The 26,921-nt window shown below is 61.9% G+C and overlaps 1 protein-coding gene across 1 annotated transcript; it reads left to right on the plus strand.

Moving 5' to 3' along the window:
* On the plus strand, positions 1–25,593 carry NPLOC4 (NPL4 homolog, ubiquitin recognition factor). The gene is made up of 17 exons (XM_084861973.1): positions 1–212; positions 2,406–2,486; positions 4,079–4,191; positions 5,919–6,086; positions 7,529–7,577; positions 8,247–8,341; positions 10,248–10,371; positions 10,998–11,177; positions 13,609–13,695; positions 15,557–15,628; positions 15,846–15,972; positions 17,445–17,605; positions 21,032–21,103; positions 22,093–22,188; positions 22,363–22,479; positions 23,595–23,697; positions 23,909–25,593. Exons 1-17 carry the CDS (start codon positions 198–200, stop codon positions 24,064–24,066), a joined length of 1,818 nt encoding a protein of 605 aa, XP_084718099.1. The 5' UTR covers positions 1–197; the 3' UTR covers positions 24,067–25,593.
* Positions 25,594–26,921: the final 1,328 nt, after the last annotated feature.

A 26,921-nucleotide genomic window follows, 5' to 3' on the forward strand; every position in this document is an offset into this window, starting at 1 on the left:
CTGCGCGGCCGGCGGAGCGCGTTGCGCGAGGCACCGGACGTCGCGGCTGAGGCTGTCCGGCGGCGGCGAAGCTGGAGCGGCGGTGGCGGCGGCGGCGGGAGGCCGGGGCCGGGGCTGAGGCCGGGGCAGGGACCGCGAGGCCCGCGGGGCGGCAGGCGGCGGCCCGGGCGGCGAGCCCGGAGGCGGGAGCGGCCGCCATGGCCGAGAGCATGGTGAGTGGGGCGCCCGGCGGGCGGGCGCGGCGCCGGGATGAGGCAGCAGATTTGCCGGCGCGGCCTGTGGCGGCCCCCGCGGCCCGCCGCCCTCCGCCCCGGGCCGGCTGCGGGGCCCGGCCTCCCCCCGGGCCCTCCGGGGCCGCCCTCGCCCTCACCGCGGGCCTCCGCGGCGGCTGCCGGGGCGCCGGGCGGGCGCCGTGCTGGGCTCGCCCCGCCGCCCTCCGGCCGCCCCCGCCCCAGACGGAGCGGTGTCACGGCCCCGGGGCCGGCGCGGCCTCCCGCGGGCCCTGGAGGCCCCTCCCCGGGCGGCGGCCCCGGGGCCGGGGAGGGTGACAGCTCCTGTCCGGCAGGGGCCCCGCGGAAGTTCTTTCCTGAAGTTAGGACTCGCCACCCTCCTCGCTGTGCCCCTTACGGGACAAAAAAAAAAAGTGCCCGAAAATAGAAAACCGGCCGCGTTAACTCGTGGAAAGTTTTCCCTCCAAAGTCAACAGGGCGGGAGCAAAGTCACCAGACCCGGTGGACCGAGGCCCGGGGGCCGGGGGCCGGCAGGGACTGGGCATCCCCCGGCGGCCGGCCGGGCGGCGCGGGGGCGGGGCGGGGAGCGGCCTGGTCCGCAGGCTCCGGGCCAGGCCAGGGCCTCCCTGCGCCCGGCAGGGGCCCAGCCCGGAGGGGACCCAGGGAAAGGCCCCCCCTGGGGAAATAGAGCTCACCCATGGGTGGTGGCTTCTTCTAGACACAGGCTGAGAGCTCAGACCCGCTTCCCAGCTGCCTCCTGACAGCCGCACCCTCAGCACCCTCACCCGAGGGGCAGTCCCGGCCCGTTCCGTCCCCCAGATTGTGGGGGACCACAGGTGTCTTCCTCCTTCCGGAATCGATCCACAGGTTTTTTGTTTTGTTTTTTAATACTTTTATTGATTTCAGAGCGGAAGGGAGAGGGAAAAACATCCATGATGAGAGAGAATCACGGACTGGCTGCCTCCCGCACGCCCCACGCTGGAGATGGAGCCCGCAGCCTGGGCCTGTGCCCTGACCGGGAATCGAACGGTGGCCTCCTGGTTCCTGGGTCGATGGTCAGCCCCTGAGCTGTGCCAGCCGGCCAGGTTTTTAAAGTTGGGGGAGAGGTCTTCTAAGAACTTCTGTAGGTATAACTGACCTTCATCTTGTCCATTCCTAGCCTTCCCCAAGAAGCTTTCTGAACTCATTCACTTAGAAATAGGGAAAGCTGAGCGAGCAGGGCTGCGTCCCTGTGGCAGGTTTGCCTCTGCCTGTGTGTGTGTGTGTGTGTGTGTGTGTGTGTGTGTTTTGGGTGTGCTGTTTTATTGGGGGCCATGTTAGAAGTTGGGGGCAAGTTAAATGCTGGGCTCAGCGCTGTGGAGGGTCAAAGGCAGGCGCGGCCTCAGCCCCCAGCGCGTTCCCAGGTGTGGAATCGGTGGCGGCAGCTCGAAGCCAAAGCCAGAGCCTCTGTGTGTACTCCACACAGACAGGGGAGGAGCTGCACAGAAAGCCAGCAGAAAGGTAGAGAGTATTGAAAACATCGTAAAAATTGAGGAGAATATGGAGCAAAGCCTCTTCAGTGAAGTGAAAGCTACCTTGTTTCCCAGAAAATAAGACAGTGTCTTATATTAATTTTTGCTCCCAAAGATGCGCTAGGTCTTATTTTCAGGGGATGTCTTATTTTTTACACTTTCTTACAATCCTGCTAAGTGTCACACCACGTCACACACATTTCTTTTAATCTTCACCACAAGCCAGTGATTTTAGAGGAATGGAGAGGGGGAGAGAGAGAGAGAGAGAGAAACATCAAGCCCGCAGGCCGATGCTCTATCCACTGAGCCAAACCAGCCAGGACTGGTGCTTTTAAATCAGTCTAATGAGTGTGTCTGATCCTGGAACAAAGTTTGGTCATTTTTGAGGAGCCCAGTCCTTCATGATTCATGGGCTTTTTTCCTTCCCTCTTTTTGGAACCTGAAGATGAACATGTCAGTGTTCAGATCCTCTCTGAGTGACGGCTGAGAGCTGAGGTGGTGTGCTTCTGAGTGGAGCAGTAAGCTGTGCGTCAGCCCTCTGCGTCACCTGGGCCCATGGTGGGCACTGCCAGGGGGAGGGGCTCCGAGAGGCTGCACCTGCTTCTGGGGATCGAGCCAGGCCTTCCCACTTCCTGTAGTGACGGTCCTGTTTCGTTTACAACAGATCATCCGTGTTCAGTCCCCGGACGGGGTGAAGCGCATCACGGCGACGAAGAGGGAGACGGCCGCGGCGTTCCTGAAAAAGGTGCCTGCGCGCTTCCCGCCGCGGCGCTGCTCCCCGCGGACTCCCTGCCGCTCCCCCCACCCCCACCCCTCCCCCCGCCATCTCCTCTGCTTTTTTCCTGTTGTGATTGCTGGGTTGATAGAGGATCAGGTTGTGGCACAGCGTACAGTTGTAGGACCAAAGTCCCAAGGATTTAGAGACAGAGGGGGGAACATTGACGTGAGAGAGACACATTGATTGGTTGCTCCCAGAGACACGTCCCAGCCAGGGCTGGGATTGAACCTACAGTCCAGGTCTTTGGCCTCGACCAGAAGTTGAACCTGAGACCGTGTGGCACATGGGCCAGTGCTCCAACCACTGAGCCACTGGCCAGGCAGAGGCTGTATCCGTTTTTACCGGGTAATTGGCTGTACACGTGTGCCCTATGGGCACATCGCCTGGGGAGGGCGTGTCCTCCTCTGGCACGGCCGGCTGCTCCAGCTGCTGCCCGCAGCCAGTGGCCTTGGCCCTGTTGACACGTGGCCTCACACCCTGTGAGGGAGCGGAGGTGGGCAGGCGTGCTGACATCCTGTTGTTGCAAATGCCTCACAGAACTCAGTGCTGGTTCTTGCTGCCCCTCCCTCAGCTCCTCCCAGTCCCTCTGCGTCTCGGCCGGCAGGGCAGTTTCTCAGGCCACCTCCCGCCAGGCCCGCGCGCTCTCTGCCTTTTGCTGCCTCCTGAGACGGCTCCTATCGAGTCACCCAGGTCCGACCTGTTCTTCCTCGGGGGCGGTTCCTGGTCCGGTCATAATTGGCCGCTCAGCAGCATGTAACGCAGTCCCTTCTTTTAACACTTGGAAGCTTATTAAAACCATGAAATACAGACTGAGAAATGCTTGGAAAATGGTGACCCAAAGGCCCAGGTCACAGTGGGGGTGGTGCCAGCATTCAGGAAGCTCCTCACCCCGGCACCCCTCTCCTGACCCTTTTGTGTGCCACCTCCTCAGCGTGCCTCCCTGGCCTGAGTTTATTGGCGGAGTCATGCTGCGTCCTCTCTCGTTGCCTTCGGCTGTGCTTGCAGTGTCCTCGGTTCTCGGGCCCCGTTCAGCGCAGGCCCGCCTGTGCCGGGACAGCTTCCTTCCCGCCGCTCTGTAGGGCTGCTGGGCTCCCGGCTCGTCATTCCGTGGTTTTCACCAAAGTGGAGGTTTCCAGCCATTTCCTTCAGGATGTGTCTCAGTTCTGTTCTCTCTTCCTGAGGGTTCCTCGGCTGTTCACGCCCCTGTGTAGCTTCTGTTAGCCTGCTTCCATGTTAACCGGCCCCTCCTGGTGACGCCCTCCAGTGGCTCCCCGCTGCCGGCTCCTGTACAGAGCATGGTGGAGGAGGCCTGCTGCCGCTCTTCCCGCTCTGCCTGTGCGGCTCTGCCCAGCCTGTGCTCGGGGCTCCTCTTCCTTCCCGCTCTGGGGTCTCCATCTTTGCTGACTTTGTCTCCCTTGTTGGTATTTTATTTATGTATTATATTTTATTGATTTTTTACAGAGAGGAAGGAAGAGGGATAGAGAGTTAGAAACATCGATGAGAGAGAAGCCGGAGGACTGCGGAGCCGCATCAGTAAATCTCTGTCTGGGTCCTTTCAGGTCGCCAAGGAGTTCGGCTTCCAGAATAACGGCTTCTCGGTGTACGTCAACAGAAACAAGACCGGAGAGATCACAGCGTCCTCCAACAAGTCCCTCAACCTGCTGAAGATCAAGTGAGCACCCTGAGGGGGCGGGGGTGTGTGCGCGCGCGCACGTGTCTGCTTGTGTGAGCATTTTCCTCTGGAAATGTTCTTGGTGGCAGGGCCATGGGCACGCTGTCAGTGTGGGCGCCACAGATGTGTTCTGAGGCGGCTTCCCCAAGGAGCGCGTGCAGCCACCAGAGGTGCCGTCAGAGAGACTGTGGGGCGGTTTGTGCCGTGTTGTCCCGTGAGAACAGCACATGCAGCCCGCGTGTGGCTGAGGGGCTGAGCGCCACCGGTGGACCAGACCTCAGGTTGATTCTTTTTTTAAATTTTTTATTTAATATATTTTATTAATTTAAAAAAAAAATATTTTATTGATTTTTTTACAGAGAGGAAGGGAGAGAGATAGAGAGCTACAATAGAAACGTCGATGAGAGAGATACATCGACCAGCTGCCTCTTGCACACCCCCAACCGGGGATGTGCCCGCAACCAATGTACATGCCCCTGACTGGAATTGAACCCGGGACCTTTCAGTCCGCAGACCGGCACTTTACCGCTGAGCCAAACCAGTTTTGGCTCAGGTTGATTCTTAGTCGGGGTTGTGCAGGAGGTAGCTGATCAATGATTCTTTCTCATCGTTGATGTCTTTCTCCCTTTCCTTTTCTCTCTCTGAAATCAATAAAAATATATTGAAAAAAAGAAAACCTGGGACCTGGGCAGAAATTCCTGACACCCCCCCCCCCCCAAAAAAAAAAAAAAAAGCATGCCCTGGCCCATTTGGCTCAGTGGATAGAGTTTCGGCTTGTGAACAAAGGGTCCCGGGTTCGATTCTAGTCAAGGGCACGTGCCTAGGTTGCAGGCTCACGCAGGAGGCAACCAGCCAATGTGTTTCTCTCACAGATATTTCTGTTTTTTCCTCTTCCACTCTCTCTAAAAAGCAATGGAAAAATATCCTCAGGTGAGGATTAAAAAAAACAAATACAGACAGTATGTCTTTGAGATTCGTGTTTGCCTAGCAGTGACGTGTGTGCGCACCCGTGCGTGTGAGGAACAAGGAGGAAGGAACGGAAGGATGTGTCCAAAGCGATGGGATGGGGAGCTGGACAGGGGGCTTAGGAGCGAATGAAGGAAAGTGGGGGCCGGGCCGAGCAGGAGAGGGAGAGAGAAGCTGCCGGCCCCGCTCTGTGTTGTGACTACACTGACCCTGACCGAGGAGGGTCTGCTGCGCAGGTCCACTCACAGGCAGGCATTCCCCAGTAAACACGTGGCTCCCCAACCGCAGATGAAAGCAGTTTCTTAGCCGTCAGCCGGAAGTCGAGGGGGTGGAGGGTCGTCTGTGATCAGAACATCCTAAGGAGGCGGTCCTAGTGCCCCGTTCCCGCGTCTGCTGGGTGTCCTCTGTGCGGGCTGGATAGGCGTGTGGGCGAGAGGCCCGGTGCTCACGTGCCGTGGCAGGGAAGGCACCGTGCAGAGAGCCTGCTGCTGGCCTCGGAGCTGGAGCGGAGGGTGCCGGGAGGGGACCGGGAGGGGACCCGGAGGGGAGACGGGAGCGGAGACGGCAGGGGAGGCGGCAGGGGAGGCGGCGGAGCGCCCGGGCCTCTGTGCGGAGCAGAAGCCTCGGGCTGAGCTCAGCCCGGCCGGCCTGGTCCTCACGCTGGGGTGTGTGTGTGTGTGTGTGTGTGTGTGTGTGTGTGTGCGCGCGCGCAGCCGAGAGCTGCAGGAAGATGGCCTGGACTGATGTTTGCCGTTGAACAGGCATGGCGACCTCTTGTTCCTGTTTCCCTCGAGCCTGCCGGGACCCTCGTCGGAAATGGAGACTTCGACCTCGATGAACTTGAAGGCTCCCAACGTGGTGGAAGACGAGATCGACCAGTACCTGAGCCGGCAGGACGGGAAGATCTACCGGAGCCGCGACCCGCAGCTGTGAGTCCACAAGCGTCTGCTTGTAGCGAAGGCGGACCGAGGAGGGACCTGGCTGTCCCTGACTGCCCAGAGACCTGGGTGCTCTGTGGCCGGGGGTGAGGCAGTGTGACGGCGGGAGGAGGGCGGGAGGAGGGTGACAGCTGGGTGCCGGCGTGTGCAGGGTGCTGGTCCCTGCCGCCTCGTGTGTGCAGGGGGAGCGGCTTCGGCGTCGCGCACGCACTCGCTCCTGCTCCTGCTCCTCAGTGAGCACCGCGTTGTGGAGACGCTGCCCTTGGAGCGCTGGCTTTCTGGGTCACACAGACGCCTGGGTGTGTGTGTCCGTGTGGACGTCAGTCCTTTAAGGACAGCAGTTACGACACCTGATCTGCGCCCGGGAGCAGAGCTGTCTGGGTGAAGGTCCTGCCTGCGGCGGAGTCTTGCTAACGGCGTCCTCTCTGGGGTGGAGGTGCCAACACCCAGACTCGGGGCTCCAGATGCTGCTTTTGCGGCTTGTCGGTCTCGGGTCCAAGAGCCGTCAGCACAGAGCGCCCTGGCACCTCTCCTCCTGGCTCCACTGCCTGCTCCCGGCAGTGCCCTGAGCTTCCTGCGCAGCGTGTGCGTGTGCGTGTGCAAGCTGACCCCTCGTCTGGCCGTGGAGCCTGCCTGTTGGAGAGCAGCCTCTCTCAGGAACGGAGGACTCGGGCACCTAAGCGAGGGCCGTTTAGAACGGGCTCTGACGGTGCTCTGGCCATGCACGGCTCAGCGCTCAGAGCGTCACCAGCACGCCAGTCTCAGGCGGCAGACAGCGCCGCTGCAGAGACAGTGCCGCCGACCTCTCTGCACTGGCAGCGGGCGAGGCTGGAGAAGGGTTCTCTCTCTTTTAAAGGGGAAACCTCGTGGTTAGCTTTCATGGGCACCCTGCCTGGCGCACAGGAGCCAAGTAATCCATGTGTCTCTCATGGATGTCTCCCTCTCCCTCCCTCCCTCCCATTGTCTCTGAAAAAGCAGTGCGCAGTGTCCTCAGGTAAGGATTAACAACAACAAAAAAGGATTCTGTTTGAGCCTGAGGGACTGCTCGGCTTTCCCACCAGCCTAACCCCCATCGTGCCCACGTGGCTTGTGTGTATCCTCGTAGCTTGTGTGTGTCCACGTGGCTTGTGTGTCCACATGGCTTGTGTGTGTCCACGTGGCTTGTGTGTATCCCCGTGGCTTGTGTGTGTCCACGTGGCTTGTGCACAGAGCTCCCAAGGTTTCTCTGCCCGAAGTGACGGACCTGAGCCAGGCTTTTTCCAAACTCAGTTGTTTACCTCCCTCTGTGGGGTTCTGCTGTATCAGGGAGCCTTTGCTAGTACTTGCTTAAGATTTTTATTTGTTTAAATAACTAAGTCCCTTCACGTTCACTTTGTTGGTGGCAGCAGTAGAACAGGCACGTAACCGGTGTGTGTGTGCTCTGCTCTCCTCAGGTGCCGCCACGGGCCGCTGGGCAAGTGCGTGCACTGCGTTCCGCTGGAGGTGAGTGCAGACTCCTGCTTCCCGGCCGTCTCAGCTCTCCCTGGGCCCTGCCTGCGCTGGGTTAGAGGACGTGTCTCTTTACTGCCCTGGCCTTGTCCTCCCTCCATGCAGGCTGCGCGGAGGCAGCCCTTATTTATGGCGGTGACCTTGGGGCGGGTTGTGGCCGGCTCAGCATGTGTTTCTGTGATGAAGGGCCATGCTCACGGGCTCCCAGCCCATCCGTTAGCCTGACACACAGCTGCGCCAGGACTTTGTGCTCCTCGTCTTTTAGATCTGCTTCGCCCCCAGTCCCACGTCTGCTGCTCCGTCTGGTGAGATGGAGAGCCACCGTGGGCGTGCTGACGGCGACTGGCCGGGCTGAGTTACGGCAGAGGCAGCCCCTCGCCACGAGGCTTCTCTTTCTTCATCTTGTGACTTTTTGGGGGGAAAATGTTCCCAATACTTATTTGATTTGGGGCGATTTATATTTAATAGGGTTCCATTTCCATTTTCATCTTGAAAAGATAGGGACCCAGAGAAAAGGTGGGTCCTGACCCAGAGCGGTAGAGAGCGCCAATCCCAGCCCCCCTTGCCCGTGGCCTGGCCCTCCTGCCGCACCCGTCCTCCCGCGCCAGCCTGCGGCCCGGCCGGCGGGAGCAGCAGGTGGTGATGCTGACTGTGTCTCGGCAGCCGTTCGACGAGGACTACCTAAACCACCTGGAGCCGCCCGTGAAGCACATGTCCTTCCACGCCTACATCCGCAAGCTGACCGGGGGCGCTGACAAGTGAGTGCCTGCGTGGGTCGGAAGGTGTGCTGTGAGTGTGGGTAGGTGCGGCTTGAAGCCACTGGGCAGGTAAATAAGAAGCAAAGACGGGCATCGGAGCCCCTACCACTTGGACTCCATTTTCCCGATTGTGGAAAAGAAACGGGGATGCTGATGCCTGGGGTGTTGGGCAGGTGCCAGGCTGGCGATGCCACTGTGGAGGCCCCAGGGACTTCCCAGGCTATCCTGGGTGTGCAGTGCCCTGGCCACTTCAAACCATGGTCTGTGCAGGTGGGTGAGATAAGGTGATCGGGGCCAGTTGCGGCGGTGTCTGAGATTTTGCCCTGCTTTCTGGAAAAACAGAACCACCCCATGGTCATGTCGGACCGCCTCCGTCAGCCCCTGCCCAGAGCCTGGTGTGCAGCAGCCCGGTGGGTCTGGAGCAGCGGCGCTGGCACGGCTGCCGTGTCTGCAGGCTCAGCCCGGCGGGCATGGGCGGCGGCAGCAGGCGGCTCTTCCTTGGAGTGCAGGCCGAGATGGTGGCCAGAGACCGACCATTTTGATGTCTTTCAAACCATGTCAAGTCCTTGCCTGTGAGCCTTCTGTTGACCAGTCACTTGCCAGAGAGGGATAGACTTCCTGCTGTGATGCCTCATTCCTGCCCTTCAGCAAGAGATGGTGAACCTGCGTCAGCAGCAGCCTGTGGCCTGACGGTCGTTTTTCGCTGACAGCCCGCTGACATCCTAAAATGACTTTTAAAAATGTTTGGCCAGGAGAAAAAATCCCACCAGAAACCCATTTTTGCCTGCCAGTGGGATGAGCTATGGAACTTTCTGGACCAGGGGCATGACTGTGTCAGCCTTTCTTCCGTCTGAGTCAAGGCCCTTGGGGCCTGGGGACACATTTATCGCTGTCACCAACCTGTGACCGCCGTGGCGGCAGCCACTCCCCACACCCTCCGAGCAGAGGCCCGTGGCCTGGGAGACGAGGCCGAGTGTTTGGGCCGCTTTGTGGGGAGGACACAGGCAGAGGCTCGCCCCAGTCCAGAGCAGGGCCAGTGCTTCCTCGCTGGCAGGCTGCTAGCCAGTTTTTGCTTTTGGTCAAAAGCAGAGTGAAGCTGCCATTGTTGTACATCCTAATCAGTTTTTTCCTGAGAAAAAGCAATTTTTATAAACCTCAAGATTTGCGTCTCACGGTGTGAGTGTCGCTGTGAATTAATGAAATTTAAAAAGCACTGCATTTCCCTTCAGGGGCACAGGTTAGATCAACAGATTCTCACTAGTACCCCCCCCCCTTTTTTTAAAATATATTTTATTGATTTTTTTACAGGGAGGAAGGGAGAGAGAGTTAGAAGCGTCGTTGAGAGAGAAACATCGACCAGCTGCCTCTTGCACACCCCTACCAGGGATGTGCCCGCAACCAATGTACATGTCCTTGACCGGAATTGAACCTGGGACCCTTCAGTTTGCAGACTGATGCTCTATCCACTGAGCCAAACCGGTTTCGGCTACTAGTACCCTTTTTAAAAATACATATTTTAATTGATTTCAGAGAGGAAGGGAGAGGGAAAGAGAAATAAAAACTTCAGGGATAAGAGAGTCATTGATTGACTGCCTCCTGCATGCCCCCACTGGGGACCGAGCCTGCACCTTCCTGTGCACGGATGACGCTCAGCCAGCCGGGCCGCACCAGCCAGGGCCCGCAGTCTTCTGGAAGCCTCCACGGCCATTGGGGCTGACGGGCAGTCGAATGGTTTCTGTGGGAACAGCGGGGCGGTCCTGGCGTCCAGTGTGTGGGAGGCCGGGCCACTCCCTGCTGCTCCTCCGGGGCGCGCAGAGCTCTGTTCAGAGCGGACAGTGTTTGAATATTGTTGCCAGTCTCCTGCCGGTTCCCTTACTGTCACGGCTAATACATTGGCTCTTGTCAGGGGGAAGTTTGTTGCCCTGGAGAACATCAGTTGCAAGATTAAGTCGGGGTGTGAGGGACACCTCCCGTGGCCCAATGGGATCTGCACCAAGTGCCAGCCCAGCGCCATCACGCTGAACAGACAGGTGAGTGACGGCGGGAGCGGGTTTCGTGGCTGAGGGTGCACATGGCCTGGAGGGGAGCTGCCGCTCGCAGAGCGTCCCGCGAGGCAGATCCCAGCGTGCTGGCCGAGGAGGACCCGTGGGCACCAGCACCCGAAGATATGCCTGTGAGGCGTATCCCTTCCCCCCCCTCCTCCTCCTCCTCCTCCCCCTCCCCCCCTTCCCCTTCCCGCTCTCCCCTCGTTCTTTCTTTCCGAGAACTATCCTTTCCTCTAGAGACTCTGAACACCTCCATTTTAGTTGAAATCCCAGTTTGGTTCATTTGAATTAACTTATCGAGGAACCCCTCTCCCCGTGTACCCACTTACCCAGAGGTGGTCCTGAGGCACGCTCTGAAGTGGCACATTGTAAAGAGGTGTTCGCCACCGGTGGTCCGAGAGGTCTGGAAGGTTGGCGGCCGCTGTTCTAAAGCGTGTGTGTGTGTGTGTGTGTGTGTGTGTGTGAGAGAGAGAGAGAGAGAGAGAGAGAGAGAGAGAGAGAGAGAGGAGAGCCAGATCAAAGCTATTTATTTTTAATTGTTATTTAATTTTAAAAAGGCTACTTATTTTTATGGATTTTTTTTACTTAGCCCAATGTTGTTAATTCTACAGAAATACAGACACGTGGACAACATCATGTTCGAGAACCACACGGTCGCTGACCGCTTCCTCGACTTCTGGAGGAAGACGGGGAACCAGCATTTCGGGTACCTGTACGGGCGGTACACGGAGCACAAGGACATCCCGCTGGGCATCCGGGCCGAGGTGGCCGCCATCTACGAGCCTCCGCAGGTGGGTCTGCGTTTCCCGAGGCTGAGCGGCTTCAGGTTGTGGCTGCTTTTGTTTCGTCCTTTGCCCTGTGTCTGCTCTCTCTCTCTCTCTCTCTCTCTCTCTCTCTCTCTCTCTCTCACACACACACACACACACACACACACGATGCCTATTTCCTGGATTATCGGAGAGGAAGGTCATGGCTCCTGAGTACTTCAGTGTGTGTTTCCCTGAAGGACATGAGAGCACCAGGATGTCCTCTCACGGGACAGGTACATTTGTCAACGTCAGTAAACTGGACGCCGGCAGTGTTCTTCTCTCTCTCCTGCCATCGGCCGTCCACTTGCCTCAGCTGCGCCCAGTGTCCGCAGTCCTTCCCTCTCCCCTGGCTCCGCTCTCAGGCATAGCGGAAGCAGGGTCACGCGGTCTTCACCCCCCGCCCCCCACCCAGCTCAGAGCACGGCCGGCATTGCCGCTGGTGTTGGACTGAAAACAGTAGAAGGCTTTGGTGGGGGTGAGGGTCCTCAGGGTACCTCTGTTACTGTGTGTGTTTGCTTTTTACGATGTTGATTTTTAGAGAGCAAAAATATCGATATGAGAGAGACCTCAGTTGGTGCCTCCTGCACGCCCCCTGTTGGGGATGGAGCCCCCAAACCAAGCACGTGCCCTGACCAGGAATCGAACTAGCCATCTTTTGGAGTAGGGATGATGCTCAGCTAACAGCCACACTGGCCAGGGCTGTCACTGCTGTAAAGTCACGTGGGCCCTCGCGGTGTGACCGAGTTCCTCGGGGTGCTGACCCATACACCGAAAGGCTTGGTCCCTGTCGGACCACATACCGAGGCTGTGGTGTGATCCCCGGTCCGGGTGCCTGTGGGAAGGAAACTGGTGGGTGTTCTCTCCCTTCCCCTCTAACATCAGTGAGCTGTCTTTGGGTGAGGTTTAAGAAGTAAATAATAAAATTAAAAAGGAAAAGTAAAGCTACTGGGAGCATCCTTCCTTATGACGAGGCGACCAGTCAGTTACAGCTCATGCTCATTGGTGGTTTTATGTTGAGCTGAAGGGTTGCTTGTACACATCGTGGATGTGAGTTCCAGGGAGCAGTGCCCGCCGCCACGGGAGGTGTGCTCGTGTCGGCACTTGATCATGGGATGGGTGGGGGGCTAGGCGCGGGGTGGAAGAGCACAGCACGCTGGCAGCTGAGTGAGGCGCTGCCCACGGGGTTCTGTGGACCTTCCGGTGACTTTGCTCCGTGTTTGGGGGAAATGGCCCATTTCTAAAGTCAGACTCAAGGCGTTTCCTCCTCTGTGCCCACCCTGCAGGCAGTGCCACCCGCAGCGGTTCCCAGTCTAGGTGCCAAAGGCTGACTGTGTTAGTTACGCAGACACCACGGGCCCTCACTGTTCCCGGCCTCGGTCCCGTGGGTCTACCTGCCCAGGGGAGCGCGCCACGACCACCTGCTTTATAACAAACCCGTCTGAGGAGGCGCGTGGCCGAGGCTGTGTGCGGGCCTGGGCTGCCTGCCAGGGCCAGGGCCTCCCTCTGTGTCTGAGTAGTAGGTTGGAGTGCAGTCTTCTCCCTCCTGTGGGCATTTGCAGTGTTTACTGAGCTACCACGAGGTTCCTTTTTGTGGTGCCCTGACGAGGGGACACTAGGTGGCAGCAGAGAGCCCTCTAAAAGCCTGGTGTTTCCCCGCTTCCCCAGGCACTGGGCTCAGTTCAGTGTGAGGCTGAGCAAGAGATCGGGGCAGGAACCTCTGGCGCCCAGACTGCCCATGGCCCCCTCAGCCCCACCGGGGCCTGGAGGTGCACCTTCCGCTCATTGGGGGCTGAAGCTCAGGCTGCATGTATCGCGAACAGGGTCCCAGAGTCTGTCCCGAGTGTGACTTGGCTTCTGCTCTGAAGGATTAGTGGTCCCAGACGGGGACACCACAACAGGCAGCTCTGTGGCTCCCCAGGGTGGCTGGTGGGCAGGTGCAGGCAGGGAGCTGGGCTTGCTGGCTGTCCTGGCTCTGCAGCCGTGCTTCTGCTCAGCACACTTCTCCCTGCTGACTGCAGCTGCCTGCCAGTGCGGGTTCAAGGCCACACGAGCATCACCTACTGCTGGGCGTGAGCCAGCCAGAGTGAAACTGTTGATCGAGGGCACTGTGCAACCAGCCTCGTCCCCACAAAGGACCCTGAGCCGCGGAGAGCCTTCTGTACTCGGCAGCCACGCTGGCGGTGCCGCTGCGACATCGGCTCTCCGTGTCCGCGTCTGGACTGGAAGCACACGCAGCGAGGGACACGTGGAACGGCGTGGGCTGTGTGTTCTCTGGCGGCATGGAGTGCTCTCCACTGCTGTTGCCCTCCTCCAGGCCAGGGCGCCCGGCACTCCTGTGTGTCAGTGACGCCGGGGGAGTGGGGCCCGTGCTCCTCTGAGCCACTCCTCTAATCCCTCCCTTCAATGCCCACAGATTGGCACACAGAACAGCCTGGAGCTTCTCGAAGACCCCAAAGCCGAGGTGGTGGACGAAATCGCTGCCAAGCTGGGCCTGAGGAAGGTACTGGTGGAGCTGGGCTCGGGGGGTCCTCCAGGAGGGAGCGTGCCAGCCCCGGGCCGGACTGAACCCTCGGCTGCTCACCGCCGGCGGCCCGCGGTCTGATGCCTCGCTGTGTTACTGGGTGCCGATCGCTTTGTGTTTTTCTGACTCAGCGCGATGCGGACATGTCCCGAGCATAGAAGGAACGACCCAGCGCAGGGCCGTGACCTTTAGCTGCCACACCTCAGGTGGCGCCTCTGGCCAAGGCCCACCACGTGCTCACGCTCCACTCGGCTGGAGCAGGTGTGACCTCTGTCACTGAGCCCTGATCACGGGGGGCAGGAGGCCCTTAGGACACGGAGCTGCTCGCTGAGCCTGTTGACCTAGCTCAGTGGTCGGCAAACTCATTGGTCAACAGAGCCAAATATCAACAGTACAACGATTGACATCTTTGGAGAGCCAAATCTTTTTCTTTTTTTTTAATATATTTTTTTGATTTTTTTAGAGAGGAAGAGAGAGGGATAGAGAGTTAGAAACATCGATGAGAGTCATCAATCAGCTGCCTCTTGCACACCCCCTACTGGGGATGTGACCACAACCAAGGTACATACCCTTGACCGGAATCGAACCTGGGACCTTTCAGTCCGCAGGCTGATGCTCTATCCACTGAGCCAAACAGGTCTTGGCATGGAGAGCCAAATCTTTTAAACTTCTTCTAACGCCACTTCTTCGAAATAGACTCGCCCAGGCCGTGGTATTTTGTGGAAGAGCCACACTCAAGGGGCAAAAGAGCCGCAGTTTGCCGACCACGGACCTAACTTGTCTCATCACTTCTTGTGAGGTGGCCAGAAACTTGCAGATGGGATCGACAGCTCCATGTTGAGCTGAGTCTGAACACAGCTTAGAGGCTCACTGTTAGTCCCTTTCCTGGCAGATCCGTGTGGACAGTGAAAACACTTCCTCCATGCTCTCACCCGGCTGTGGCAGGCGAATGTGTTGTAGGAAAGATGTCCCTGGGTTTCTGACGGCTCAGCAGCTCCGTGTAGGGCCACGTTTCTGTTCTAGTCCTGGGAGTTTTTCTCGTGATGACTTTTTGACCGGTGTTGGTTACACGCATGTAGTTCATGGTAACCGTGACTACAGGGAGGACCTGGAGTTACCTAAATGCCTTTTTGCAGACACTGCCTCCCCAGCCTCCTCACCTCGGGCTGGTGGGTCTGCCCCTTTGCTGCCTCCTCACAGCTGCCCCTGCAGGCTCCTTCTCCTCATGGCCACCCCGGTTCTTCGTGCGTTCGGGCATTTTAAAGGGAAGCAGTTTCCAAGTCTGCCTGGTCGTGTGTGCCGCAGCGGTGTGAAGAGCTCTGGGTCAGGCTGTGCAGGCGAGCGGCCTGGGCACCAGCTCGCTCCTCCAGGCCCGGGAGTGGGTGTGAGCCCGGACCCAGCCCGTGGACTCCCAGCCAATCGGCTTCATGAAGGCTGGAGGCTCGCGGGCAGGGGCGGGCACAGACCATCACGGTAGCAGGACACACCTCGGGGCCACCCCGGCGAGGACCCGGGGACTCGGTGGGGGCGCCTAGGTGCTGGGAGGGTCTCACCCTGCACCCTCTGGTGCTCCCTTCAGTCTCAGTTCCAGGGGTGCTGCTCCAGGCCCGGGTTCCTGCCAGCACCGCGACACGCCATGTGCTTGTGTCCAGGGACGGTCTGTCCCTTTTGCTGACCGTGGGTCCCCGCGCCTGGCACAGTGCTGGGCCTGCCTTTGGCTGGCGGGTCAGTGTGTTTGGCTTGTTCACCAGGAGGGTGGCCACCTGGAGTGGAGCCGGCTGGGAGCCCAGGTGTGGCCTGGCTGCTCGGGGAGAGGCTCAGGCCCTGTCCTTGTTGGCAGGTCGGCTGGATATTCACAGACCTCGTCTCGGAAGACACCCGCAAGGGCACCGTCCGGTACAGTCGGAACAAGGTGAGGCGGCTCGCTGACCGCAGCGGGGTCCACTCAGTCTCTCATAGAGCACCCCTCCCCCCCCAGACCAGCCTTCGGAGGCAGCTGGGGCCGCTGGTCTCAGGAGGGTCCTGAGGCCAGGCGCTGTGAGCATGGGTCCCGCCCCAGCTCCTGGCGTGCTGCCGCCCAGGCCTCGGGTCTCAGGGCGTGGGGCCCAGCTGACCTGCTGTCTCCCCAGGACACCTACTTCCTGAGTGCGGAGGAGTGCATCACCGCCGGGGACTTCCAGAACAAGCACCCCAACCTGTGCCGGCTCTCTCCGGACCGGCACTTCGGCTCCAAGTTCGTCACTGCTGTGGCCACAGGTAGTCAGGACCATGACGCTGTGCACCCGCTTGTTCCCCGTCACCCTCACGGACAGTTTCCTGAGGCGAAGAGGCTGCGTGAAGCTCTGAGCTGAGGGGACCCTCCCTCGGCTCCACCCGAATCTCATCATCAGAACGGGGTTGTCACCCTGGCTGGTGTGGCTCAGTGGACAGAGTGTCGACCGCGGACTGAAGGGTCCCGGGTTTGATTCTGTCAAGGGCACGTGCCTCTGTTGGAGCATCAATCCCTGGGTCCTGGTCAGGGCCTGTGGGGGAGGCAACTAATTGATGTGCCTCTTTCTACCCCCACTCCCTCTTCTCCCCATCCTCTCCCTCTCCTCCCTCCCTCCCTCTCCCTTTCTACTCCCCCTCTCCTCCCTCTCTCTCCCTCCTTCTCCCTCCCTTCCACTTTCTCTAAAAACCAATGGAACAGTATCCTTGGGCTTTGTGTGCCCGAGTGTGCTGGCTGTGCATAGCTGGGGGGCGGCCTCTCCTGAACCAGCAATGTCTGCGTCTTTCACTGCATCTGCCTACAGCCCCAGCCCTTCCCCACTGCCGAGCCGCCAGCCCTTCCCGCTGCCGAGCCTCCAGCCCTTCCCGCTGCCGAGCCTCCAGCCCTTCCCGCTGCCGAGCCGCCAGCCCTTCCCGCTGCCGAGCCGCCAGCCCTTCCCGCTGCCGAGCCTCCAGCCCTTCCCGCTGCCGAGCCGCCAGCGCCTTCCCGCTGCCGAGCCGCCAGCCCTTCCCGCTGCCGAGCCTCCAGCCCTTCCCGCTGCTGAGCCGCCAGCGCCTTCCTGGTGTTCAGAGCACACACACACACACACACACACACACACACACCCACCCCCCGTGCTCTTTTAGGCTCCCCTGGGCTTCGAGGCCGCCTGCCCATTAACGCCTGTTTCTACAGGGACTTACCGGTACTCGGGGGCCAAAGGCACATTTAGAACGCGGCTCCTCGTGGCCGCACTGGCCCCCTCACTCCCGCTCAGCAGCTGTTTGCCCTCGGCCTCAGCCTTCACGGGCTCTCCCTGGAGGCTTGTGGGATTGGGGGGCGGAGAGCGCTGTGTGTGGGGGAGCAGGTGCAGGAGGTGGTGCCCTGGGCCGTGCAGGCTTCCTGAAGGCAGACTGCGGCGGGTGATGCAAGTGCGGCCGATGCTCTGGCTGCGACGCTCTGGCCTGCTCTTCTCTCTCCCACTTTGCACCTCCCGCCTCCAGCTGAACACCCACCCCCCCCCCCCACACACACACACCCCGGAATGAAAGCTATACCGATAGCCCAGGCTCTGGCTCTGAGAGCGAGAGCCCTGGGTTGGGCTGCTGGAGGCGCTGCGGCGGCGGCTCCGTGCCCTGCGTTCAGGTGCTCGGGCCGCTGGGAAGTCCGGTACAGCAGGGCCTGCCGGCTGCCGGCTCTGGGGTCTGGCGGAGCGGATGGCTGCTGCCTGTGCCTGGCACTCACGGCGTCTCTCTCGCAGGCGGCCCGGACAACCAGGTGCACTTCGAAGGCTACCAGGTGTCCAACCAGTGCATGGCGCTGGTGCGGGACGAGTGCCTGCTGCCCTGCAAGGACGCGCCCGAGCTCGGCTACGCCAAGGAGTCCAGCAGCGAGCAGTACGCGCCCGACGTGTTCTACAAGGTAAACGGGGGCCCTGGCCGGCGGCCCCGCTGTTCTGGTGCTTCCTTCCAACGTGGCCATTGGTCAGCGGCCTGGCTTAGTCTCGGCTGTGGATGAAGGCGTCCCGGCGATTCCGGGCGAGGTGGGCCTGTAACGAAGTGGGCGTGGCTTCCCTGGGTCTGGCCTTTAGGCACCAAATCAAACCAGGCAACGCGAACAGCTCGGTCTCTGAAAACAAGACGCGCGTCGGGGCCTCCCCGATGGCCCTGGAGCGTGCTCAGTGCGGGCTCTCTTGAGGCGAACAGCGGTCCCTCCAGGCCTGGGCTTCCCGGGAGCCGTAACCCTTGGCATTGAGAGGTGTCGCCCGTGAGGAGCGGGGCAGACCCCTGACGCCCAGGCCCTGCCCTCCCCCCTCCGGGCCGCCGAGGGCTCACCTGGCATTGGGCGCCTCTGTCTGACGGCGCTCGGCCTTCACCTTTCAGGCTGTTCCCCTGGGTGGACTGGAGGCTGAGGCGCTGCCACCCTCCCGTGTCCCTCTGTCCAGAGTGAGGCTCCTCCCGCGCTGAGCGTCCGCCCGGGTCAGGGTCTTGGCGGTCTGATCGGGATGTGCCTGGGCCCTGGCACGAGGGTCCCGGCTGGGTGTGTTGAGCTGCTGGTCTGTGGGTTAATGTGGTGTTTGGGCCCTTGTGTTGATTTCTGTTGCTGCCCTCACACACCACAGCTGGTGGTGTAACGCACGGCACCTGTGACTCCCTGATGCTGCGGGCGAGGCTCTGTGCCAAGCCGCGCCCTGTCCCCGGTGTGGGTCTCGTCTGCCTCACCTGAGGTGGCAGCATGGCTCCCGGTGCCCGCGGGCGGCTCCCAGCCTGGCCCGCAGGAGCCTCTGCCTCAGAGGCCAGCGCGGCCTTGAGGGGCTCCTGTCGTCCACTGGGCGTCCGGGTGACCACAGGTCACCTCCTGATGGTGAGGGCAGCGGGGCAGTAACCTTCACTTGTGGGGTCTGCATGTCCGTGTCACAGCTTCTCCGCGTTACAAAGGACACCTGCGAAGGCAGGTTCCAGACCGGCTGTTGGAGGCGGGTACGCTTCCGTATCGAGCCCCTTTGCTGTTCCTGCCCTGTAATCCCGTGAGGGTCCTGTCGGGTTTCCAGGGGCAGCACCCGTGCTCACTCCCTTGTCCTGTTCCACCGTAAAGGACGGGGGTCAGGATCTCCCTGTGAACTGTGAGCCGGCTGCAGTGTTGCTAACTTTTTCTTTTTAAATATATTTTATTGATTTTTCACAGAGAGGAAGAGAGGGATAGAGAGTTAGAAACATCGATGAGAGAGAATCATCGACCAGCTGCCTCTTGCATACCCTCTACTGGGGATGTGCCCGCAACCAAGGTACATGCCCTTGACTGGAATCGAACCCGGGACCTTTCAGTTCCCAGGCCCATGCTCTATCTACTGAGCCACACCGGTGCCGGCCAGGGGACGGGCGCGGGCGAAGTGCTTTCCCGGCCGGCTGTGCGCCCTCTGTGTCCCGCCCGGTTGGTTCCCGTGGCTGTTAGGCCTGGGAGCGGAGCAGCCCGGAGGGCGGAGGCCGAGGAGGCAGCCACTGTCAGGGCGGGTCAGGTTAGCGCCTGCTCGTGGGCGGACGTGGCAGCGTTGGTCTGAGGGCCCTGAGAGACGTCCTGCTGCAGCCTGGGAAGTCGCAGGTGGAGCTGCTCCTGCCATTTGCTGCTGCTTGTCTGTTCATTCAGGGTTCGCCTGCCTTTTCCAGAGCAGGGGGTGCCACCGATTGGGGTTGGGGGGTGCTGCTGTCCCAGCACCAGGCCGGTGCCCCGACGCTCACGCAGGCAGAGGCCCTGGGCTTCTCCGCTGTCTCCGAGCTGGTGCCCTGCGTCCAGAGGTGGCCGTGGCAGGGAGGGAGGCAGTAGGGACACGATCTTTGACTCCCTGTCTTGCCAAGGAGGAGACAGAACGGCCGGCTCTTGGGCAGCTGCCTGACTTTGAGGGAAGGCTCTCCTCCGGCTGCTGCACCGAAGGTGCTGACGCCGTGGAGATGGTGGTGGCTCGGCCCCGGCAGAACAATGAGGGAAGGCGTGCGGCAGGGGCAGGGGTGCGGCACTTTGTCCGCTGGGGGAGCACAGGTGTGGGTGGGCGGCTAAGTTTGAGAGAGAATAGCAAGACTCAGCGTGGCGTTAACAAGAGCCCCGGAGGGTGCAGCGAGCAGTGCTGCTGGGCCGGCGCCCAGTGAGATGTGGATGAGTTCCAGGCGCCCGTGAGCGGAGCGGCTGCAGGTTAGGTCTGAGGGGCGAGCGCCTTTTGGAAATGGTGCTTCAGCTGGATTGGATTGGACTCCTGCCTCCTAGTCTCCTCCATCGAGAAACTGCCGCTTCGGGGGCCCGGGCCCCTCCGCAGGCCCCACCTCTGGCTGCCTGCGGAAGCCGGGGAGCTGGCCCACCTGGCCACCAGGGAACCCCGCGCAGGACACTCTGTCCCTCCAGGCCGAGGGGAGAGGCGTTGGCTTCATGGTGCAGTCAGACAGGCAGACTGTGTGGCTCTCCAGCAGGTGTCCTCTGACACCGATGCGGTGTAGGTGGCTGCATGTGGGAGCTGTTGGGTGGAACCAGGACACGTGCTGTTGGCAGGTGTGGACAGAGGAGGGGAGGACGGGGTGGATGCAGGTGCCATGTGTTGCAGCCACGAACTTCCATTTCTAAACCAGGAGCAAGGCCAGAGGCCAGAGGGCAGAGGGCAGGGGCTGGGTTTGATGGGCTCTGCATCCTGGGAGGGTGGGTGTACCGGGTGCCATGCTCCACCCAGGCCAGTGTACGAGCTTAATAAACGGAAGCTTCTGTGTAAGAGCCCGCAGCTGGAACGTACGGACGTATAACTTACGTGTGGTCCGTGAGTCTGTGGGTGACGTCTGCCGTGTTCAGTGGGGATTTCCACAGGAAAGAGGAGTCCCTCCGTTCTCATGAGCTCATGTGTCAGGCTCTGGTGGAACGCGGCGTGTTGGACATGAATGGGGTTTAATTGTCACTTGATGATGGATGGCCGTGTGCTGGCCATCTTCCCCATAATCAAACTTCACGTACTGTGCTGACAAAGCCAGCAGTGTGACGGGGCCGATGAGCGGTGGTTCTGCTGTGCGTTTTCTTCGGAGCGTGTGGGTGCTCAGGCCCGTCAGGTGGGGCTCTGCGGTGTGAGCGTGGGGATGGAGGACTCAGCCGGCGGGGCAGCCGGGGGCGGGGCTCCAGCGGAGGCTGTTTCCCTGCTGAGGTGGCGCCGAGCTCCTGGAGGAAGGTGGGAGGCGGAAGGCGGGGTCCTGCCGGAAAAGGCTCGCTTCCCTCCTGCTTCACGCCTCAGGAGGAGCCGTCACCATTTCCCGGGAGGCGGCATGCAGGGAGAACGGCCGCTGGTCAGCAGACCTCCCTCCACTCACCGTGTTTCCCTTTCAGGACATAGACAAGTTTGGCAACGAGATCACCCAGCTGGCCCGCCCGCTGCCCGTGGAGTATCTGATCATAGACGTGAGTGTGCGCCTGGCGTCCCCGGGGAGCGCTTCCCTTAGAAACAATTAGGTGTTAGCGTCTCCCGAACCAAAGTGCGGCAGAGGACCGCCAGCCGGTCCACGTGTGGCGAGTGCAGGTGCTGCCACGGTCGGTCCTCGGGGACCCAGCTTCATGGCCTTGAGTGGGGGGCAGTGGGGTTTGCTGGGTGGAGCTCCAGGAGCCGAGAGGGCACCTGCTCCCCTGCCTCTGCCCAGGGTCTCAGCTCTGCTCTGGCCTCAGGCTCCGGTCACAGATGAGGCCACAGGCCAAGGCGGTGACTGTTAGCTGATGACAGCCCGACAGTGGGCAGCAGGCCGTGCTCTGCCGGCCGGGACCTGGGGGCTGCGCTGGGCTCGGGACGGCATGTGAGGCCGGCCTGCATTGGAGGGGCGGGCCCAGGATCGAGCCCTCGCTGCTGCCTCCAGGGGACAACTCCCGAGAACACGGGGTGTGCTGGAGAGGCAGGCCGATTGCGGGGATGCACCTCCCTTCCCGCCCGACTCCCTGATCTGGAGCAGGCCCCTGGACTGAAGGACTCACTGCGGCTCTCCGACCCTCGGCTGCTCTGCAGGGCCCTCAGGCCCAGCGGTGGGACAGAGTCCGCTCCTGAAGTGCCTCCTTGGCCTCTGCTGTGCCCGGGGGTCACCCTGGAGGTCATCCAGGCCACAGAGAGCAGCTGGGGGCTCATCAGATGGAAGCCCCCCCTCGGCTGACCAGTGGGGCTGAGTTGTATCCTAGAGACGGCAGACAGCAGCTGCCTGGGGGCGGGGCTGTCTCGGAAGCGACAGGAAGCGGTTCTCAGCACGCTTCCCCGGGTCACGTGTGGCATTTCGCTCAGGTGCCCGGTGGTGCCAGCCCCTTGGGCAGCGAGGCCTCTGGCTCTGCGTGCTCGAGGCTCGGCTGCTCTGCCCTTGAGGGCCGCCCAACCCGCTCATTCTGTGGTTGACGATTTGTCTCTTTGTCCTTAGATCACAACCACGTTCCCCAAGGATCCAGTTTACACCTTTTCTATCTCACAAAACCCGTTTCCTATCGAGAACCGCGACGTGTTAGGGGAGACGCAGGTAAGCTCTTCCTTTAGCGACCGAACCCGCGGTCCCTGCTGCCGGTCTGTCCGGGCCAGGTCCGTCCCGTCGGGGGCAGGCGGGGGGAGGGATGCCTGTCGGCCGCGAAGCCCTCAGGAGGAGGCTCCTGGGGCCTGGAACCATCCGTTTGTCTTCCTTCCGACGCTGGCCCAGGACTTCCATAGTTTGGCCACCTACCTGTCGCAGAATACCTCCGCCATGTTCTTGGACATCATCTCGGATTTCCACCTCCTGCTCTTCCTGGTCACCAACGAAGTCATGCCTCTGCAGGTGGGGAGCGTGTGCCTCGAGCCAGCGGGGTGCCGGGGGCTGGGCGCGGGGTGTCCTCTCCTCTTCCTCTGGAGAGACGGGCCGTCCCGTGTCCTGCGGGCTTGTTGATGGAGAGCTCACTCTTTCACCCTCAGCGTCTGCATACAGACAGTGACGGGGGGCCCTGTGCTGGGCTGGTCTGCTTTGTTGAGTGAACCACGAGGGACGCAGGGCAGTTAGCTCGGTCCCCGGCTGAGCCCTGTCCCAGCAGCTCCAGAACCACAGCTGCTCTTTCCCTGTCTTTCCCCCTGAGCCAGCTGCTGTGGCCGTCGGCGGGCGGGTGCCCAAGCCCCACGCAGCTGCAGAGGCACACGGAGGGGGCAGAGGGCAGGTGCACGGCGGCAGTTGCTTTCTGAGCCGTGCGGGCCTGGGTGTGGGCAGCGCCCAGCCATAGGCCCCGCAGGCACCAGGTGTGGGTGGCCTTTCTGTCCAGGACCCCAGGAAGCATGAGAGGAAGGGGCGGTTTCTCCGGGGCCTCTGATGCTGGCTCAGCGTGTCCCCGGAAACGGTGGATGGAGCAGAGGGGCCCCAGGGAGCCCAGGCTTTCCTGTCAGCTGGCCCGTGGCTGCTCTTGCATTTCACTGGCTCTGCCTGCCATCCCACACCAGCACCGCCACGCCCAGAGGTGCAGCTCCGGGCCCAGGTGCCGCTGCCGCCGTCGGGGGGAGGGGTGGTGCGGGGCGGCCCTCCCCGTCAGGGCTCCTTCTGGGCAGCAGGGACCATCTGTAGTCACGGCCGGACCTCACCCCTGTGGGGCTGTGTGTGCCCCGGGCCTGGGCCGTAGAGTGCGTATTGGAGGGTGGGACTGAGAAGGTCCGGAACCCGGGGGAGTGGGGGACGCAGGACCATGACTCCTGCCCGTCCATCTCAGCCCGGGAGCCTGTCACGCGGGTGCCGGCAGATGGCTCCGTGGCAGTTATGGGCGGGGAGGAGTGAGTGCTGGCTCGGTGTTCTGTGTCTGCACGGGAGCTGTGGCAGTGTGCGTTCCCGCGTCCCCTCTGGGTGCGTGCGCGGAGGGAGAGGTGTCAGGCAGGAGCCGTCACCGCAGGCGCGCACGGACCCCCGTCTGCCCGCAGGACAGCATCAGCCTGCTGCTGGAGGCCGTGCGGACCCGGAACGAGGGGCTCGCGCAGACCTGGAAGAAGTCGGAGCAGTGGGCCACCATCGAGCAGCTCTGCAGTAAGTGCTCCCTCCTCACACCAGGACACCCCGGGCTCCTCAGGCCCAGCGGCCGCCCGGCGCAGGCGCCTCTGCCAGGACCCGGGCTCAGGCTGCAGGCACGCTGAGGACCGGCTCGGCTGCTCGGCCGGGAGCAGGTGCTCGGGGTGCACTTGGACGCCGATGGCGGTGATGCCGAGCTCAGCCGCGGCGTCCTCTCTCCCCTCCGCAGGCACAGTTGGGGTGCAGCTTCCAGGCCTCCAGGAGTACGGAGCCGTCGGGGGCTCCTCGCATGCCACCACGGCCGCCATGTGGGCCTGTGAGCACTGCACCTTCATGAACCAGCCGGGCACTGGCCACTGCGAGATGTGCAGCCTCCCCAGGACCTAGGGCTTCGGCCCGCTGGCAGGACTGGGCCCGCCCGCTCTGAAGCCAGCGACGTGGAGCCGGCCGCTCGTTGTGGAGCCGGGGCTGCCCTGTGGTCTCCGGCCCCGAAGCCTCTCACACCAGGCTCCCCTGGAGGATGGAGCCGTCCCAGCGGAGGGCAGGTGGCCGCGGACGCCTCTCGGGGGGAGGACTGGCGCCTCGACATCTCCGCCTGCAGGGGGTGCTTGCTGCTGCCCCAGCCTCCTCCGTCCTCTGGACGCTGTTCGCTCTTGCTGGCCTCTGTAGCCTGTTCTCTGGGCAGACCCTGCTGTGGGGCCGCTTCCCCGCCCAGTGGCCATGGTCTGGTGGGAACCAAGTGGCCATGGGCTCGCGGCCTCCATCTGCTTGGCCTGCAGGTCACTTTGCTGCCCGCCCTTCTCCCGCTCTCACAGGCCTCCAGGTGGGATTTTAAAGTTGGCATTGGTTGTAATAACAGTTATCAGTAATTCCTGCCCCAAAGACTTATTTATTTTTCTAAAGATAAAAACTGCAGAAAAGGGGAGTGAGAGGGACTAGCTTCCGCTTCCTTCCCTCCAGGGAGTCCCTGGGGGAGTGCAGGGCGGTGCGAGCAGACGGGGAGCCACAGTCCCTTCTCCTTGGAAGTAACCTCAGTGCCTGAGACTTCTGCCGGGTGCACGGCTTCGGCCGCCGAAGCCCAGGCCGTCTGAGCAGGGCACAGCCTGGCTCCCTCCAGGCAGGCCCTCCAGCCGCCGAGGCAGCTGGCCAGGCTGCTGGGGTGAACGAGGTTGCCCAGGACTGGAAGCTCTGGCCCCCTTAGCCCCCATACAGTTGTGGGTGCCTCGCCCAGCTCTGGCCTCTGACAGTGACGTGGCCGTTGAGACTGGCCTGCAGGGAGAGGGGGCCTGGCCAGTGTGAACCACGTGGGTCTGCCAGGGCGTTGGAAGGTTGCTGCTGTGCTGATGGTGCAAGTCTGGGCCACCCCACGTGTGCTCTGGGTCCCCGCACGTCCTCGGTGGCACCCTGCCCCAGGAAACTGCGGGCACTCTGATGCCTCTTTGCCTTAATGAGAGCCACTGAGCTGCTCTGCACCTGCTTAGGAGCCCCACATCTGCCCTGGGGGGCCGGCCTGTGGGCTCCTCCCCACCTGCCCAGTGCAAGGAGGCGCTTGGTGTTGGCTGCAGTGGGCACGGCCCCGTCTGGCACCTCCAGTGCGCAGCACGTTGTCTGCTTGTCGGCGGATGGGGATGGAGGGCTGGTCTGGGGCAGGAGGGCAGAGCACAGCCACCGGCATGGACCGCGGTCGCCCTCCCAGCAGTCCTGCCGGGGCCCTGGCCTCTGGTCCCTGCGGCCAGATGGGGGCTGCAGGGGAGCCCACGCCGGACCTCACTCAGACCTGCTCAGACCTCGCGGCCCCAGGCTCTCGATCTGCCCCGCTAGCTTCTCACCAGCATTCTCACTCCCGTCGGCATCACGGAATTCCCATGTTCCTGTGTCTTTTAGCTAAAGAAAAAGCATTGTGATTCTCTGCTACTGGTTTTGAGTCGCTCTTTGTTCAGTAATGCACTTCATTTTATTGTCCAAAGAGAGTCAGAGCTCAATGTCAGGGTGCGAGGCGCCGTGGTGGGCTTGATCCAGGCAGCTCAGCCACCTCCTGCACAGGGAGGGCCCCTGCCCTGCGTCCCACCTGCCCTCGTGTGAGCACAGCGTCTGCTACAGGCCCCAGCGCAGGGGTGACTGCGTGAACTCTGCCGGCCCGCAGCGCGCTCTCCCGCAGGGCCAGTTCACACGGCCCCGGTCAGGTGGGGACCACAGGAGCCGAGGGACCCCTGCCCGGGCTCCTGGGCTCTGCTCCCAGCGTGGGGGAGGTGGGGGAGCTGAGAGGGGAGCCTGGCCTCCCAGGGTGCCCTTCCTGACCGCCACCAGGTGCCACTCCTGGGCCTGCGTGCTGGGACAGGTGCATGCGCCGGCAGCAGGTGGAGGAGGGGGTCAGGAGCCCCTCGGCTGCAGGGGGTGGGCTAGAGGGACCGCCCCTCTGGTGCGGTGCCAGCCTTCATGCACCGTTCAGCACGCTCCTCCCGTGACTGCTCCCAGAACAGGCACGTGAGACCCACGGCTGGTGGGCAGGCCTCAGGCCGCCAGGCCCCCCAGACAAGCTATCACCGGCAGTGGCTCGCACAGCTGACCGCTCCCACGTCCAGGTGTGGCCGCAGTGTAGGCGCCTGAGGCCGCTGAACTTGGTTCTGGAAGTGAGAGGGTTTGTGGCCTCGCCATCTTGGCCGCCCTCCTACCCTGGCACATGTGCCCCATCTGGCTGTGCTGCCTGTGAGCAGCGCCTGGCACGGCCTGAACCGGAACCCCCCACACCCCGCCCCGAGTCTGGGGCTGTGATCCGTCCTTCGGAAGGTGAAGGTGACGCTGCCTGCAGGTGTGGCGTAGAGACCACTGGCTGCTCCAGGCTTCCGGCCCGGAGCACGGAAGGCCCTCAGCGTGCCCCTCGGTCTGAGCCGGCTAGAGCGCTCTGCCCGTGCTTGACCCCCACGGTCAGCGCTCCAGCCCCGTTGGCGTCTGGATGGGCAGGTGAGGCTCGTGAATCCTCGAGTCACCGGTGTGGGCCGGCCTGGGCTTGGGGCCAGGAGCCTGCTAGCCAAGCAGAAGGTTGTGGGCAGGAGGGGCCGCCCATGTAAGGGTTGGAAAACTCACAGGCTGGCTGAGCAGAGCAGCTCCGAGCACTCATGTGTGGGGGTGTGTGTGGGTGCTAGAAAGGAGCATGGCACAATTAGAAGGCCGAGGAGAGCTGGTCTCGTGCCCTGTGGCTGCCCTCCCAGCGTCCAGGACAGCAGGGAGCAGAGGGGGGCCAG

The sequence above is a fragment of the Pipistrellus hanaki genome (genome assembly GCF_964339955.1).
Source record: "Pipistrellus hanaki genome assembly, chromosome: 16".
NCBI lineage: Eukaryota > Metazoa > Chordata > Mammalia > Chiroptera > Vespertilionidae > Pipistrellus > Pipistrellus hanaki.